General features: G+C 51.2%; 1 protein-coding gene across 4 annotated transcripts; it reads right to left on the reverse strand.

The window, feature by feature from the left end:
* Positions 1 to 435: 435 nt before the first annotated feature.
* MST1R (macrophage stimulating 1 receptor) lies at positions 436 to 14,885 on the reverse strand. 4 transcript variants are annotated; one of them, XM_079155430.1, is made up of 21 exons: positions 14,774 to 14,884; positions 13,357 to 14,653; positions 9,822 to 10,010; positions 9,614 to 9,742; positions 9,284 to 9,454; positions 8,592 to 8,752; positions 8,064 to 8,229; positions 7,819 to 7,955; positions 7,157 to 7,318; positions 6,978 to 7,071; positions 6,636 to 6,845; positions 6,405 to 6,551; positions 6,160 to 6,325; positions 5,893 to 5,994; positions 5,610 to 5,816; positions 5,187 to 5,267; positions 4,827 to 5,008; positions 4,624 to 4,733; positions 4,198 to 4,363; positions 3,649 to 3,785; positions 437 to 1,011 (listed from the first exon to the last, which is right to left on the reverse strand). In XM_079155430.1, exons 2-21 carry the CDS (start codon positions 14,602 to 14,604, stop codon positions 756 to 758), a joined length of 4,221 nt encoding a protein of 1,406 aa, XP_079011556.1. In that variant the 5' UTR covers positions 14,605 to 14,653; positions 14,774 to 14,884; the 3' UTR covers positions 437 to 755. The 4 variants fall into 4 exon arrangements, with proteins under 4 accessions (XP_079011557.1, XP_079011558.1, XP_079011556.1 ...); XM_079155431.1 differs by lacking the exon at positions 5,187 to 5,267 and having other exon boundaries at positions 436 to 1,011; positions 14,774 to 14,885; XM_079155432.1 differs by lacking the exon at positions 5,893 to 5,994 and having other exon boundaries at positions 436 to 1,011.
* Between the last annotated feature and the right edge of the window lie 2,355 nt (positions 14,886 to 17,240).

The raw sequence follows: 17,240 nt of genomic DNA on the forward strand, positions 1-17,240 counted from the left end.
GTATGTATGTGGTAGGTTGTGCTGCAGATGTAGAAGGGGGACTTAGAGAAGTGCTGGGCATGGGGGCAGGCAACCCGAGCCATGGAAGAAACCATACTAGCTGCTGCATACTTGTGTATTCAACTCAACCCCTTGGTTCATCTAATAGTTTCCAATAATCTGATCTGGGCCTTGTTTAGCCCTCAGTGATTGCTTAGTCTCCAGTATTCTGGAGCCTTCTGGCTGACCAAGCCCTAAGTTACAGGGCCTTTGTGTGTGCTACTTACTTTACCCAAAACTCTTTTCCCCCAAATCTGCTTCTGATATTTCCCACCTGATAAGGCCTCAGCAAAAATGTCACTTCCTAGGTAACTTCTCTCACCTCTATCTAAAGCAGTCCTCTACTCCCTCATAGCAGTCTCCTATTTTTCATTCACAGTATTTACCATATTATATGTGATATGCATTTATTTTTTTACTTCAAGGATCAGTGTCTCTGTGGTCACTGCTGAGTTCTATGTGCCCAGCAGGCAGAGTATATAACAGGCGCTCCATAAATACAGGCTTATAGAAGGATCTCCCTCACTGGCTCACACTGTGGAGGGAGGGACCTAATGTGTCCTGTTCCTCTTCTATGGCCTTGGAAGGTTAAAGGGGAGGGACAGGTGGAGGTTCAATGCTCTCTGGCCTGGAATGGCCCAGAGGCCTAATCCATTGCGATTAGGTTCAAAGCTGCCAAGCAGGTCCAGCCCCCATAGGACTGCCCAGGGCTTAGGTCAAGTGGGCAGAGGCAGTTCTGAGAGGGGCCGGGGCCTCAACATGCTCCTGTGCACAGGTGGGGACTGTAGCTGTTCTGGAAGTACATTCACCTCATCCAAGGCACTGGGGCTCAGGTTCACATAGGCTGCAGACAGTTGCACATAGTGGTCCCCAAGTAGTGAGGACACTATCTGTTCTACTTCCATCACTAGTGCTCCAAAAGTAGGTCGTACTGCCGGGTCCACTTCCCAGCATCGCTGCATTAATTGGTACCTGTAAGAGGAGGAGGATGTTAAGAGCAGGGGCACCCCCACCCAAGGAGAATGCACTGTCCACCTGAAGTTAAACCCTGTAGGGCCAGAGAAAAGGACATGTGACAGGGTCTACTGTCTACCATTGCCCAGTCAGGGGAAGTTCTTATCACCATGATTACTGCTGCAGTACTGCCTTTCCACCCTGGCAAAAGGCCATCCTGCTTCAGAGGTTAAGAGCTTTGGTTCCTGTGGCCTGTGGACTGGGCTGTGTGATCTTAGGCAACTTAGCAAGGCCATTTCTATACCTCTGAGTTCTCCTCTGTTCACAGAGAAGTTGTGGCACAAGGCAAGAGGGTACCTGTGAAATACTTAGGGTCTAGCTCACAAACTCTCATGATTATCATCAGATACTTTTTTTTTTGCAAGTACTAAGGATTGAATCCAGGGGTGCTCTACTGCTGGGCCACACCAGCAGCCCTTTTTATTTTTGAGATAGGGTCTCACTAAATTGTAGAGGCTGCTCTCAAACTTACAATCCTCCTTCCTCAACCTCCCAAGTCACTGGGATTACAGGCATGTGTCACTGTGCTTGGCCCTAGTCCTTTTGTACTTTTTATTTTGAGACAGGTTCTTGCTAAATTGCCTAGGATGGCCTTGAACTTACCATCCTCTTGCCTCAAGTTCCCCAGTTGCTAGGATTACAGGCAGGAGCCACAGTGCCTGGAACCCAACTCATTTTTTGTTTTGAGGAACAGTCTTGCTAATTTGCCCAGACTGGCCTCAAATTTGTCATTCTCTGGTCTCAGCCTCCTGAGTAGCTGCAATTATGGGCATGTACCATTGTGACTGGCTTTCACATCACATCTTCCAGGAAGGAAGTAAAATGGAGGTTAAAAGTCCTGATAGAGGAGTATTTGGGGCAGCAACAGGGGCACTATTGTTCTGAAGTAACGGTTTGCCTGATGGGTCTCAGTATGCTCCATCATTTTGGGGATGTCACCCTTACCTTAAATGATAGTTTAAGTGTCCTACACACAGCATCTCATATATGTCTTGAATTCTTTAAGGGTGGTACTGTTATCATCCCCACTTCACAGATGAGTAATTGAGGTCCAGTGAGGAAAAAGGACTTGCCCTAGTATAGAGGATACTGTGGTCTGCCACCCAGCTCCCCTTAATTCTCCCAGAGACTGAGAGTGTTGTCTGCTGATGGCTCTTGGCTTAAGTCCACCTATACAAGAACTGACCTATACAGAAAAGAAATGCCTCTCCCAAGCTCACACCCTTCACTGGGCAACCTGTGACCAGTGACTGATTGTACAGAGATCCTTGTACAAAGATCCGACCCATGGTCTCAATTTCAGAAAACTCTGAAGGGGGGCTGGGGAGATAGCTCAGTTGGTAGAGTGCTTGCCTTGCAAGCACAAGGCCCTGAGTTCAATCCCCAGCACTGCAAAAAAAAAAAAAAAAAAAAAAAAAGAAAACTCTGAAGGGTCATTCCAGTTCAAGCAGTCTCATGGATGGGTTGCATGCAACCTCTTCTGTGTCTGTCCAACTCTGCTTCCCTCACTCCAACCTACCAAAGAAACCTTGTACAGAAGTCTCTGCTTGAGTCAGGCATGGTGGTACATGCCTGTAATCCCAGAGGCTCAGGAAGCTGAGGCAGGAGGATTGTGAATTCAAAACCAGCCTCAGAAACTTAGGGAGGCAGTTAGCAGCTCAGTGAGACCCTGTCTCTAAATAAAAACATTAAAAAAAAAAAGAAATCTCTGCTTGAGTGTGTTCAGGCAGGCCACCCCAGATGCATGTAGGCAATGAAGCTAATTTCCCTTATTTCAAACCAGATGCCTTAGTGCGTTGGATAATAAAGGTTAAGCCTAGTGAGGTGCAGTGACACATGCCTGCAATCCAGCAACTCAGGAGGCAGAGACAGGAGGATCAGAAGTCCAAAGCCAGCCTCAGAAATAAAAAGTCGCTCAGTGCTTAAGTGCCCCTGGGTTCAACCTCCCAACCCCCAGCACCAAAAAAAAAAAAAAAAAAAAAAAAAAAAGTCAAGCCCAAGAGTTGTGAGGAAGGACTATTCACACCCTTTCTGGAGCACAGCCTGGGAGAGGAGTCATCAATGCCTTTTACCTGGGGCCTGGTTCTTCCTGTTCTAACCACACAGACCTGAACATAGCTGAGGCATGCCTGTTGCTTAGGGAGCCAAACCCACCCCACAGGCACTGATGACAACACAGTTGCTGCCATCCCTCTTGGAATGAGGAATCTGAAAATACATTGAGGGAAAAAACCCTAATCTGGAGATGCAAAGGGCTGTTGTGGGAGCCTTAAGGTTAAGTGAGTGGAAAAGATGGAAAACACCCGCCCCCCCCCCCCCCCCCCCCCGTAGGAAAGCTGGGAAAAGAGCTGGGAAACCAAACCACTGGCCTCAACCCAGACTGAGTTGGAATGCTGTTACCATGGCAACTGTGAGGTCTTTTCAGCATCCTGCCCTGCATGGGGGTGGGACCAGTCCATAGATGAGAAAACTGAGTCCCAGAGAGGATCCCTTTCTAGAGGTCAGTCAGTCAGAAAACCAAGTAGAAACTGTATCCTTCCCCCTCCCCGCCTCTTGAGTCCAGCTCCCTCCCCAATGCCATTTCCACATACTCACAGAGAATTGGGACAATACTCAGGCTGGGGCAGACGCCGACCCTGGGCCAGGTACTGAGTAAGGTCAAAAGGGTCAATGTGGGGGTACGGTGGGGCACCCCGTGTTAGCAGTTCCCATAGCAGCACACCAAATGACCACTGTGGGAGAGGAGAGGAGAGGGCACTCAACTCTCACCCCAAAATAGGGGCAGGTGGGTCCCCTCCTTTACTTTCCAGAGTCCTTCAGCTAGAAATGCAGGACCCACCCTACACTCTGAGCTTATTCCTCAAAACCACAAAAGATGTCTCCCTTCTATCTCCCACCACCTCAGACTTCCCAGAGTTGGGGCTGGACAAGCTCTAAATCGTCAAAGCCAATGAATTTACAGCTTCCTCTTACCCTGGTGGGTGTCAGATTATATCTCACTTCTGTCCAAGAGGTGAACAAATGAGCTATGAGGGTTGCCCAACCTGGGAATTCCCTAGGCTTGAATTAGGTAGAACTGAATGGGTAAGGCCAAGTGCTCAGAGCATGTAGGCCCCAAGGTCCTAGGGGCAGGTGGAGTCTCACCACATCAGACTTGGTGGTGAATCTATAGGTCTGCAGGCTTTCCAGTGCCATCCACTTGACAGGTAAGCGAGCATGGCGTTGCTGCCGAACACTATAGTACTCCTTGTCCAGGATGTCACGTGCTAAACCAAAGTCAGCCACCTTGACTGTGAATGATTCATCCAGCCTGAAAGGGTGAAATCACACTTAGAACTGACTCCCACTAGGCTCTAAACCCATCTGTTTCAGGTCCTTACAAAATTTCAGAGCCCCATTGTCCAGTTCAAGCCTGCATGAGGCAGACAGAAAAACCAAGGCCCGGACCAGGGAAAACATGCCAAGGGCTACACAGCAAAGCCTGGACTGGATTCTTCCCTGACGTGGCCTTGTGTAGCTGTACTCTCATGTCCTGACCCTTTGTTTACCCCAGCTACTCTAGCAGCTCACATGCAGTTCCGAGCAGCCAGGTCCCTGTGTACAAACTTCTGCTCTGACAGGTACTCCATGCCACGGGCTACCTGCAGGCCGAAACTGATGAGGTCCTTCACAGTGGGGTTCTGGGGGCAAAGGTTATTAGTGAGCAAGGGCAGCACAGTTCCATTTGTAGATGCTGCCCAATCCCCTGCCCCCAGGGCCAGCTGAGCACTGACCCGCTGAGGTGAGCGGATGAACTGATGCAGGTCTCCATGACGCATATAGGGCAGCAGCACACGGGGCAGCCCCTCGGGTGGCAGCATGATACCAATGAGAGCCAAAACATTTGGGTGGTGCAGGCCACGCATGAGCAGTCCCTCTCGCAAGAAGGCTTCTACCTCCTGCACCTCTGTGATGCCTGTAGAATGGCTTGGGTCAGGCCCAGGACAGGGAGGCCCTTAACAAGGGTCAGATGGGGAAAGGAGGAAGAAAGTTTCCTGCCCAGGGTCATTCAGTAAGATGTTAACACAGCAGAAAGGAGGATCCTCCCACTCTGGGGCTCCTCTCCCTGTCCATCCAACCTCTACCACACTTACGACTCAGTGACTTGATGGCACAGTGGATTTGATTCTGGGCTTCATCTGTGTACTCTCCATGGTAGACAACTCCAAAGTGGCCTTATGAGAGGGTAATGATGAGAGGGTTCCCAGTGCCCGGGCTCATAGCATACCCTCTCATTGGCAACCAGACCTCAGACCACCAAACAGGCCAATCTAACATTTAAAATAAGCAGTAGCCTCATGATGGCAGAGCCTGAAGCCCTCCCATGCCCATTTAATCTGTACCAGAACTCACTGAAAATAGAATTTTCCTAATCCTCATTTTATAGATGAGCAAATGGAGGCTCAGAGAAGTTAAGTTGTATACTCAAGATCACTTGGGGTTCATGAGAAAGCCAGAGCAGAGCTCATGTCATCTCAGAACTCCATCTCTGCCCTAGACCCATCTGGCTTTCATACCTTTGCCAATGACTTGATCACTGTGGGTGATTACACACTCATGGGGGATCAGTACATCCTTGACCTCAGCCAGGAGTGCAGAGTCCAGGTCCCTGAGTCGAATGGACTCTGTTCGCAGCAGTGGGACACAGGACCCATCCCTGTGGTCTGAATAGGATTCTGCATGGACCCACATGGTAGAATCCGTACTATCAATAGCAGAGAGTTCTGTTGGGGAGAGGGAGTGAGAGACAGGTTTGTGGGAAAGGGGTGGCCCTAGCTTCAATCTCCTCCTCCATCTCACCAAGGCCATTTCTATAGTCAGCGCCCAAGTGGAGCATAGGCAAGAGCGTGGGTTCATAAGTCCAGTCCAGGGATGCCAGGTCATAGAGATTGGGAGAAGGAACTGTGGAAAGACAGACTACAGAAGTCAGCTTCTCTAAGCTCCTGGTGGCTGACCCCACCAGAGAAGTATGGGAGACCCCCAAGATCTGGATTGGCAGAGGTGGGGACATGGAGATGCCACTATTTGGGAGTAGGGGTTGAGTCAGGATGGAAATGGGGAGCTCACCCAATTGCTTCCTCCGCCACCGGTAGTTGAAAACTAGTACAGTGGCCATTGAAGCCACAAGCAACAGCAAGGCCAGCAGTACAATAAGGAATGTGCTCTGTGGGAGCCCCTTTGGGCCTGGCCGCACCACTCTGCCCAGGATATGACACTCACCATCCACGCAAACCTGGGGGCAGATGGCATCTCAGGCCCAGCCTTAGGCACTCAACCCATGTTTCCTGTGGAGGACCAGCAGGGCTGCCTACCTGCAGTGGGGCTCCATCCTTGCCAAGTTGCAGGGAGGCGGGTAGGGGACAAACTACCACATCTCCACGTAGCTCGTGCTGGCAGCTCTCACCACCCACAGTCACGTTCACACCCACGCAGTCAGCCACAGCACCCAGCCCAACATACTGCAGAGACAGTCATGAGGACCACCAGTGGCCCAGACCCACCTCTTAATCTCCCACTCTCCCTTCCTCATTACCCACACCTACCTCAAACTTAATAGCATGCTCTTCAGGCTTCAATGGGGCTAGATCAGCACTGGGTAGACTGGGTGGGGGTAGGAAGCGAAAGCCTGGCAGTGTGAAGCCAGCAGCTCCATCCCCCCAGGCACTCAGATTTCCTGTCACCCACCGCTGGTGGCCTCGGACCATATATTCAGGAAGGCGGCATTGATGCTGCTCTGGAAGTTGCCCCTCACACTGTTGAGACCCACATGAGAATGATTAGTCAGGTGCCCCACTTATGGCTGCCCCAGTCAGCCCAGCATGGGGTGAGACTGAAGATAAGGGGATTGGTTCAAACTTCCTCCCTCCTGTCTAGCGGATACTCACCCTGTTCTTCACTGTCCCTTGCCCATCATGGAATGACAGCACTAAGTGCCATGCTGAAGTCAGATGCTGACCATGAATAGTGACATGGGAACCTCTATGGAAGATAGCATGATGGGTACTTTCCAAGCCTGGCTCCCTCAATCCTCAGAGGGTAGTTTGGATAAAGAAGTAGCACTTACGTGTAGCCACAGTTGGGGCTGATGTTCAGCACAATGGGGTCTTCCTGGTAGTGGAAGGTCCAGGAGCCAGGCACCTCAGCACCTCCTACCTGCAGGCGAAGGGGGACTCTGGCCGTGGCAGCCCCAGGGGGTGTGGCACATAAAATCTGCCCCTGGCTGACCCTGTAGGAATGAGGGATTGGGCTCAGGGGTACCCCCTTTATGACAGGCAGGCTTACCTCTTTCAAGGCCTACTAATCCCTCCTTGTTCCTTTGTTGGTTGTCTCCCCCACCTGCCCATACTCTCTATGGATCTGTCTGAAGATAAGTTGGTCCCAATAAGACCTCCACGAGGACAGGGAGGAAACAAGTCTATTGACTGGAACTAATAGAGTTTGTGATAGGCTTGTGTTTCTCTCTCTCTCTCTCTCTCTCTCTGGCAGTGCTGGGGATCAAACTCAGGGACTCGCACATCAAATGTTCTATCACCTGATCTCTGATAGGCTCTCTTGCCTCTGGGCTGCAGTGGGGCAGCAGATACTTCTTCCTGAAACTGTCTTCCATACTGACCATGTGACTGAGCCCTCTTTTCTCCACCCTGATAGAATTCAGGACCCCACCTGGTGAGAATCCCCACGGGTGAGTCCCTGTGATTTCCCTTCACCTTGCCTGAGAACCCTTACCGTTTCAATTGGCACTGGGTTCCATTGACCAACACAGCCCGGCTGGTGCCTACAGACAGGCCCTGGCCTTCAAGGGTGAGACAGGTGCCCCCTGCTCGTGGGCCAAAGAGGGGTTGCACTGTTTTCAGCACTGGCTCCTAAGTAGGCATAGAGATGGCTTAGCTGAAACAGGACCCCCACTCCAAGCCCTTCCCTTCTTATATCACCCACTGGACAAAGGCACAGACAGGGCAAGATGTCCTCACCACAAAAGAGAAGCCTCCCAGCATGGAGATGCCATCTACCCGGAAGTGCTTTCCTGGTGGCATATTAGTCACGATAAGGCTGATGTTGGTAGTCCCTGCTGCCTGTGTGCCCACGGGCTCCAGCTCACACTCAAGTTTCTCCACAAAGTCCTTCCGCAGCACTGGGCTAGGATGCCAGGGGACCCTTGAGGTCAGCCAGGAATCACACAGACCTGCCTGTATACCCACTACAAGTCACAGGGCTCCTCTGAGCCTGAGGATGGCATCTCTCCACCCATGCCTTTCTCTAGGGCAGGTAGGACTGAGGGGATCAGGGACTAACTTTGCCTAGGCCATGACTAAACTGATGGGTAGAACACATGCCAGTTCAAAACAAGACAGAGATGTTTCCCTAGATTCAAAGCATCCAGACTCATTGCAGCTTACCCCATATCCCCTTGCTCCTGATAAGCAGAGGACAGGGTCTTACAGGGAAATTGTTGCTTGGTTGCTACCATCAGGGATAGAGAAGGTAGGACCAGCTTGTACCTGAGGTTTGAGGTGTCCTTAGGCAAAAGGTGACAGGGACTTTGACCCACAGTGACCTGATGTGTTCCCTCAGGTACAAGACCAGTAGGATGCAGGTAGAAGTTGGAGCCACACAGGGTCAGCTTTGTCCTGCCCCTTAAGGGTCCACTGTCAGGGTAGAACTAAAGTGGAAGGAACAGAGAGACTGAATTCTTGTGCAGGTTTGATCTCTTTCAGCCCCATTTTCAGCCCCATCTTCTTCCGCTAGAATTCCCTGCCCTATACCTTGCCTGCCCCATACTTTAGCCATTCTGGGTCACTTGCTAGTCCTCATTCAAGCTTTTTTTTTTTTTATCAGATTGAACCCAGGGGTGCTTAACCACTGAACCGTATCCTCAACCCTTTTTATTTTATTTTTTATTTTGAGACAGGATCTCACTAAGTTGCTTAAGACCTTGCTTAGTTGCTGAAGCTGGCTTTGAACTTGCAATCCTCCAGCCTCAACTTCCCTGGCCTCTGGGATTATAGGCATGTGCCACTGCACCCAGTTCATTCAAGCACATTTTCTTGCCACCCAAGTCTTTGCATGTCTCATCCCCTCTGCCAAGAATACCCTCCTTGGAGATACTGCAGATATTCTAGGCCTGAGCAAGATCATGGTCAAAACTTGCTGACCCTACCTTAGACCCTGCTTATCCTTAGGGAAGTTGTACCTTGGTAAGCACAGGTGGACAGTGATCTTGTTGCCAGGAGCCAGGACACTCCTTCTGCCTGCCACACATGTTCCCACACCAGCCACAGCCCATGAAATGTTGTGCCCGCAGGCAACGCCCACAGGTAAGGAAATGGTGGCAGCCAGGCCCCCGGATTGGTACCTGGAAGACCTTGAGATGACAAATAGGCAGCTTAGGGATGACTGGAGAAACAAACTGGGCCCCATAAACCCTATAATTCCCATTGTAGACTAGGGTGATGAGACCTGGAACAGATAGAAAGGCTGATTCTACAACCCTGGCCCCAGACTTTGACCATGCCCACCTTACCTGGTCCCCAGAGGCAAAGAGTAGGTGGTCTCTGAAGCGTCTGACATCTCGATGAATGGACTGTCCATTGTTGCTCAATGAGAAGTTGGATACATACAGCAAGTAGTTGAGTGATCTGACTAGCTCCACCTGGGACAAATCAACTGTGAGAAAAATGAGAATGGAGACAGGAACAAAGAGCCAAGAGATTGTGGGGTGAGAAACTTACCTGTAGGATACGCCCGTCACTTGTGCCCATGTGGGCCACTGTGACATTGTCAAGCCGTGTCACATGCAGCGCGGTGATCTGCACTGATCCTAATAGCCCATTGAATAGGTCCACACGTGGGAACCTGCTGCTGACCAGCAGAGGGAAGTGGCGGCAGCTGATGTTGGGGTTGGGAGCCTCCAGGACAGGCTGAGAAAGGTCAGGGAAGAGAGAGTCAAAGTTTAGCCCTGTGCACTGACCCTTTGGGACCTCTGTCAGTGATCATGGCAGCCCCAAGCTCCCACCCCTCACCTGCCCCGACAAGAGATGCCCTGGGCCTGCTAGTTATCTGCCCTCATCTCCCCTATAGGGCTCTTGGAGATAGCAAGGGCAGGGAAGAAAGGAACCCTGGGCTGGAAGGCCAGATCTCCCCCACCCTGCCATGTCCATTCCGGCACTTATTGAGTCTTATAGAACCAATCCCATTACATCTGCACAACCATGGGTAAAGTAGAAACAAACTCAGAGGGTTGGCCGCTTATACAAAGTTTCACAACCCCTTAGGAGAGGAGCCATGGTGGAAGACTGTGTTCTTTAACCAGAGTCCTCTCCCACCCTCTGCTGGCTCTGCTGTGCCTCTGCAAGTGCACTTCAGCAAATCCTGTCCACTCTGGATTCCAGTTTCTCCACTCACATACGGGGTTGAACTCTGAGGGTAATTGGTCAGCACAAGATTGGTAACACGGTCCTTCTCCTGGAGGCTCTAAAGGTCCTCCTGTACCTCTCACTTCTTCTGTACAAAGGGAATAAACCAAGGCCCTACAGCTTGGGTGCAGGCTGGGGTGCATACACCCCGGAGGCTGGGAAACATTAACCTCTCTCTTGCTCTTAGCAAGCAGGTGATTTGAAGCCTGCACTTTCTAGGGCAACTGTGGAAGCTTCTGGGAAAGGAGGAAGCCAGTGTGTGAAATTAAAGTATTGAGGCTGGGTTTGAGGTATAAGCAAAGCCCAGTAGCCAGCCCCCGGTGCTTAGAACTCTTCCTTGCCAGCCCTGAGGGCACTCTTGAAAGCAGAAGCCTTGGAAGGAAGCCTCTATCAGACCACTGTAGAGTTAACCCACTTCCGAGACCTCTCGGCTAAGCAGGAGTCCTGGAGACAAGAACAGGTGCAGAACTGGGCCTAGAAAGCCCACATACCCTAGGTCTGTAGCCTGTGTGTTTAGGGACTAAGACTTGGTCTTCCCTTGAGAAGGAAAGAGGCCTGACCCTAGCCAGAAGCCTGCCAGGTGTTTCCAGAATGACTCAGACAGGTGGGTCTCTGGGGTTGAAAAGAAGCCCTAACTCAGCCAGGGCCACACCCCTATTTATTTGCCTTTAGATCCAGGAACTTACCTCTGGGTCATAGGCTTGATTAGGGACCCCCAGTTCCTGAAAACATTTGCCCTAAGTGTTCAGTGTCCCATGGAGAACCCACACCCTACTAAACCCATGGAGGGTAGGCACCAGCCCTGAGGAACAACATGAATACTTCCCCAGAGGCTGCAAGACCCGTTCCACTGGACAAATACTGGATACACACTGGTTACATACTTCCTGGGAACCTGGGCAGCCTGTGGGCAGGGTTCAATATTGGTCCTTCTAGTGCTGACCACTAGCCAAGTTGGGGAGAGGTTCTCACTCCCCAGAAGGAAGAAGAAGGGACCAGGCAGGCTGTCAGGCCCAGACAAGGAGTGCCATTCATAGGGCCTCTCAATCTAAGATGTATTCAGCTGAGGGAGAGAGGCTGAAGATTCCCCACTCCACACTGGGTACAAGTTCTCTCACCTCCAGGATATTGATAGGAGCTAGAGAGGGAGTCAATTGAAAGTGTCACAACAGGATCAAGGGCTTAGAGTGACCAGAGATTCAGATCAGTGGCTATTGGGTCTACTTGGTGGAAGAGCACTCATCCAATGCTCTATTCAACCCATATGGGCTTGTCCTCCCTCCCTCCCTCCCTCCCTCCCTCCCTCCCTCCCTCCCTCCCTCCCTTCCTTCCTTCCTTCCTTCCTTCCTTCCTTCCTTCCTTCCTTCCTTCCTTCCTTCCTTCCTTCCTGGAGATTGAACTGAACCCAGGGTACTTAACCACTGAGCCATATCCCCAGCCCTTATTAACATTTTACTTAGAGACAGGGTCTTGCTGACTTGCATAGGGCCTCACTAGGTTGCTGAGGCTAGCTTTGAATTTGCAATTCTCCTGCTTCATCTTCCCAAGCTACTGGAATTACAGGTGTGGGCCATTGTGCCTAGCTGGATAGAGCTATTTCAGTAGCATTAAGGAGTTAGTTTTGGTTTTGTCCTCAGGGTGTTTTTTCTTTCTTTCTTTTCTCCCCCCACCCCCTTTTTTTTTTTTTTTTTGGCAGAAGACTCAGGGGCTAGGGATTGAACCCAGGGCCTCATGCGTGCTAGACAAGCACTCTACCACTGTGTAACTCAAGATGGCATTTTAAGGATAGTCCTAGGGCTGGGGATATAACTCAGTTTGTAGAGTGCTTACCTCACAAGCACAGGCCCTGGGTTCAATTCCCAGCACCAAAAAAAAAAAAATTGTTAAGGATAGTCCTGTTTGTTTTTATTCTCACTCACTGACACTGTGACTGGACAGAACGTGGGTAAGGTCTGTTGGACAGATCCGCTATTTCAGCATGGGACGTGAAACCTCCTGCCTGGGACAGGGCCTCAGTTGTGGTGGAAGTAAGTATGGGGTGAACCAATTCCAACCAGCCCCTGCTAGGCCTTTACTCATCCCCAGATGTTTATAGTTGCTTGCACAAGATTGGGTTGAGGCTCCCAGAACATTCTAGAGTCAAGCTGCCTTCTCACTATGTCCAGAGTCCTCCTTCAATTACCCTATTGAGAATGGGTTAGTGAAACACAGAACATACAGGCTCCCCAACAAACCCCCAGACTTTCAAAGCCTAGGAGGCTCCCTAAACCGAGTAGGGTCAGGGGTTCTCTAGCAACTTTTACCCCACCTCCTTAGGAAAGTAGAGCAAAACGAGTGCTCCCAAAAGGAAAGTGAAACTGTGTTGGGAAGCAGCTGTGAGCCTGGGAATCTGTAAGCATCAGCCTGCATGTGTACTTGTACCTGCTTGCAAATTTTTCTGTGTATGTCCCTGAGGCAGATTGGGCAGATTGGAGGGAATGTTCATCATTTTACCCATAATTTGGGAACTGTGCTGGCAGAGAGACAATTATACAACCCCATTCTCATGTAACCAAAGAAATTACCTAAAAAAAAAAAAAAATCAGAGGCCATGATGGCTGAGAGGGCAAAAATACAAAGTGAGGAAGCATCAGAGGCCAGAATAGCCAGAATAGCTGGAAGATGAGCCTCCAGTGTGGCATTTGTTTGGCTGATTTTTCACACCACCCCCAGTCTGCATGAATTGAGTAGAAGAGAATGCTTCTCTCTGCTTGCCCTCTCCCTCCCAGGCCTTCTCAGTGATGGAAGGGAGCAGCCTGTGTTCAGCCACCAACAGACTGTTCACTGGTAAAGACCCTTTCTTTCTGCTTACCGGATTAGGGCAAAAACTGGGTGATTGGAAGAAGTCAAGGCCTCGTGGGAGGCCGGGATGAACTGGAGACTCACAACAGCGTTCCACACCCTCATCAATTAGGGTGTCCAGCAGGTCGATGGGAAAGGCACAGACAACAGAGTTGGGACCCATACCAGGACTGCCATTCCTGCCAGTGGTGAAGACCCCAAATAGCACTTCATTGCCCTCAGTGATGCTCAGCTCAGCAGCGAGTTGGGCGCCCACTGGAGCAGAGTGGGCTGCCTGAAGGATTGGGTAGGACTGCTCCCAGTCTGGGACCCCACGGCGCCGGCGCTTAGGTGCAAAACGACAGTCAAGAACCAGTTCCCGGTAGTCGCTCAAATCTGCCTCCAAGGCATTGAGCCGTGCCAGGCGTGTTTGCAGGACACCAGGAGAGTCTGTCAAACTGGCAGGTTGAACAGTCAGCAGGTAAACAAAGGCTCCTGCATGGAAGCTGTGCACATATTCAATGTGATAGGAGGCCAAGTACTTGGGCAGCACTGACAATGCTGAAAAACCTGGTTCAAATCCTGAGGCATCTGCCTTGAGGCGCCGGATGGACACTGAGTGAGGACTAAAGCTGGTAGCCACCTCTGCATCCAGTGAGGATGCCACATAGAAGTAGGAGGCCTGGCCCTGCTCAACCACTGTAACACGGGTGCCCCGTGGGCTGGCCACACAGTCGGGGCAATCCTCAGGCCGGTTGTGGTGGGCTGAGTAAAGGCAGACAGGTGCTGTTAGGTGCAGAGTTGTCCCACGGGTCTCCAGTTCATGCAGGAAGCAGCGGCCCTGCAGGCTTGAGCCACAGCTGACCAGTGCAGGCAGCACCGGCTCCACTACCAGCACCAGTGTGTCTGTGTCATCCGATGGGTCATAGGGGCCCGGGCCACAGGCCGCACACGTCTGACAGCCAGGATCCCCTGTAGGGCCCGTGGACAGACTCTCAACAGACTGCAGGTCAGGCCCAAGCACATGCAGGCGATTTCGTGTGGCCACAAACACCGCACTCCCATCCCTGCCCTCGTAGGTAGCCAAGGCCTGTACTGCGCCGCCAGCGAAGAAGCTCCGGACTTCGTACTTCACTTCAAAGTCGCGAGAAGCCGCATAGGGTGTGCGAGGGCACTGCCAGTTCCAGTCCGACACCGACCCTGACACCGCAGGCAGCGGCAATAGCAGCAGCAGCAGCAGCAGCAGGAAGAACAGTGGCTGCAGCGGAAGAAGCTCCATCGAGGCTGAGCTGGGGCCCCTTAGGGATCCCTGTGAGTTCGGGCCTTGGCTGGGAACAGACTGGAGGTCTGAGCTTAGATTTGAGAAGCAGTGGAAAAGCCCTTGGATGGCCAAGCCCCGCCGTTTCTGTGAAGCCCAACCCCCCTTCTCTGCCCTCCACTCGGAGTACCTGATGCTGATGGACACACGGGCAGAGAAAGGAACAGCCTTCTCACCTGCCGCTGGGTCTCAGCTTGGAGTTGCAGCTTGGAGGAAAGTCGACTGAGAGCAGCGAGCGGGCGCGGCCGGACTGGGGGCGGGGCTTTGGGCGGAGCCGTGTCGAAGGCTTGGCTATCAGCCCATCTGATTTTCCCCCACCCTGGGAAACCTGGGCCCTACACCTTCTCTTGGGCGACTATTTCTCAGGGGTCTGTGGGTGGGTGTGCGTGGAGAGACCTGGAGAGAAAAAGAGCAGGCCTGAGCCATCCCATTTTGTCCCTCCCAACAACTGACGAGACTTTGTCTAGGTAAAAAGTGGGTAGGATAGGCTGGCTCTTTTGTTCTGGTGGATCTAGGTTAGAACAACACCCTCAGATACTGTTACCCATAGCCCATCTGGGGGACCTACCATGTGGTGAAGAGACTGGGGATGGTGTGGTGTGCCACACTTCAAGGGCCGAGACAATCCTTCCATGTGCCTACCCTGAGCCTTGTCAGAGGAAAGTATGTTGTGCCCTGCTCACCCAGGGACATGAGTTAAGATATGGGACTCACTCTCTGGTCAGAGGCAGCTACATGAAGGTCTCACCCTACCTCTGGTCCCTCCACTGCAGCCTCAGTATGTGGAAGCTGTAGGGGCACAACCCATAAAACTGGTCTCCGGAAAGATCCCGCCAACAAAGGTTCTGCTGTAGTGCCCCAAGATATGGTGAGAGTGTGGGCTTTGGTTCCCAGGGCCTCTCTAATTTGCTCTGTAGGCCTATCTGGGCCTACTGTCAGTTTCTGAAATAAGAATGAAGTTCTGGTTAGACGGTTAACTAGAGTTCTCTATCCAGTCTGAATTGGTGGGTGAAGTCTAGTTCTTCTTTGTCATCTCCTTCATCTGGACCTCAGCACTGTCTCTTGGCAAGTGACCTCCCTTAACACTGGAGGTGGAGATCCATAACCAGATAGCCCCTTCAACCCAGTGGGCCTGGACCCCAGAGAAAAGAAGCTTCACAGGGTGGTTCTAAGGTATTATCAGTGGGTTCCAGGGCTGCAGTGGGTAAGGAGGCTGGGGAAGGGAGGAGTCAAATGATTTAGCCTACCTTTACTCCCCACCCAGTGCACACCTCACTGCCTATACTTCCTTCCTAAAATGACCTTTGCAAATCCTGTTCCTCTTTTTAGTAGCACCCTTTTTCTGTCCTCCTCTCAAAGCTGAGATAGCACCTCCCCAAAGGGGCCTTCAAGACCCAGGCTGTTCCAGGCCCCTCTCCTGGATCCCATACACTTGCTACACACATCCCAATACAGTTTACTCTTGAGTATTCCTTGCTTTCTCCATTTCCTGGGCAGGACTTCCCCTCCTTCCAGACTGGATCTTCTTGAGCACCTGGTGACTGAGAAAGGAAATGGATCATGGAGCAGTCACACCCATGTGCCCAAGGTAACATAAAAGGCACTCCCTTTCCTGATCCAGAATTGGCCCAGAAATGAATAAACACGCAGTGAAAACTGCGGCACCCTTCCAGCATTCCATGGTCAACACATCTAGATGTAGTCACACAGGACAGAACTGAAATGAAATACTTTCCACCTGAAATCTATCCCACCTCCAAATGTTGGGAGGGATTTCTAGGGGCGGGGAGAAGACTTCAACAGTCCTCCTGAATCATCCGTCCACAGGTTTTCGCCGGGTGGATATGCAGTGCTATCAATTGGTTCTCTGCTGCCACCATGTGGCCACAATGGTGGCTGCCCCTTTAAGGCATCCTTGATCCTCAATAATGGGGGTCCACAGGAGCACCCTTTTGTTCCTTCCTCCTTGGTTAGCTCTGCAGAAGAGAGCAGGAAAGGCTTGTGGAAAAGGTCTGATAGTAGTACTAGCGCTCCTTCAAGACTCACCACACCTGGTCCATAACTGGTTTAGGAACTGTCCTGCTACCCTGGCATCTTGTCACCATGAATAAAGCGGGTGGCACTTTGCCCTCTTCAGGATTTCAGCCTACTTTGAACACTGTTCCAGAGGACTAGACCCAGTTTCTTTTTCCAATCCAGAGATCACTTTAGTGGCAGCAGAGGTTTCTCTCCAACTGCAGTATGACCCAATGATACTGCAGCTTCAACTTTCTACTGCTAGACCTTTATCTGGAAGTTGAGAACCCCAGGTCTTATAGACTCCTCCAGCTTCATGCAAAATACCAGGCTATTTTTTTTTTTTAAAACCAGGTCCTTGACTTTGTACATGCTTGTTTTCTATTAGCAATACCTTCTTTATTTGCCTGTCATTCCACCCTGATCCCCAAATAAGTAAATCCCACACTTCTAGGTGCCCATTAACTAGGTAGGCAGACTTATCTAACCGTGACCTCTTCATCTGTGACTTAGAAGCTGACTGTTTACCAGAACACTAGTAACAATCAGGGCAGCTGCCCTGGTATCATTCTGGTCCCTGA

The sequence above is a fragment of the Sciurus vulgaris genome, assembly GCF_902686455.1.
Source record: "Sciurus vulgaris genome assembly, chromosome: 10".
Lineage (NCBI taxonomy): Eukaryota > Metazoa > Chordata > Mammalia > Rodentia > Sciuridae > Sciurus > Sciurus vulgaris.

Bases quoted from the DNA above. Each gene is read 5' to 3' on its own strand.
- MST1R (XM_079155430.1), bottom strand. From the start codon at position 14,604: ATGGAGCTTCTTCCGCTGCAGCCACTGTTCTTCCTGCTGCTGCTGCTG. The intron at 8,230-8,591 runs GTACAAGCTGGT...CTGGCATCCTAG, and splicing joins AAGGACACCTCAAACCTCAG to CCCAGTGCTGCGGAAGGACT. The intron at 5,268-5,609 runs GTATGAAAGCCA...CCCTCTCATAAG, and splicing joins TGATCAAGTCATTGGCAAAG to GCCACTTTGGAGTTGTCTAC.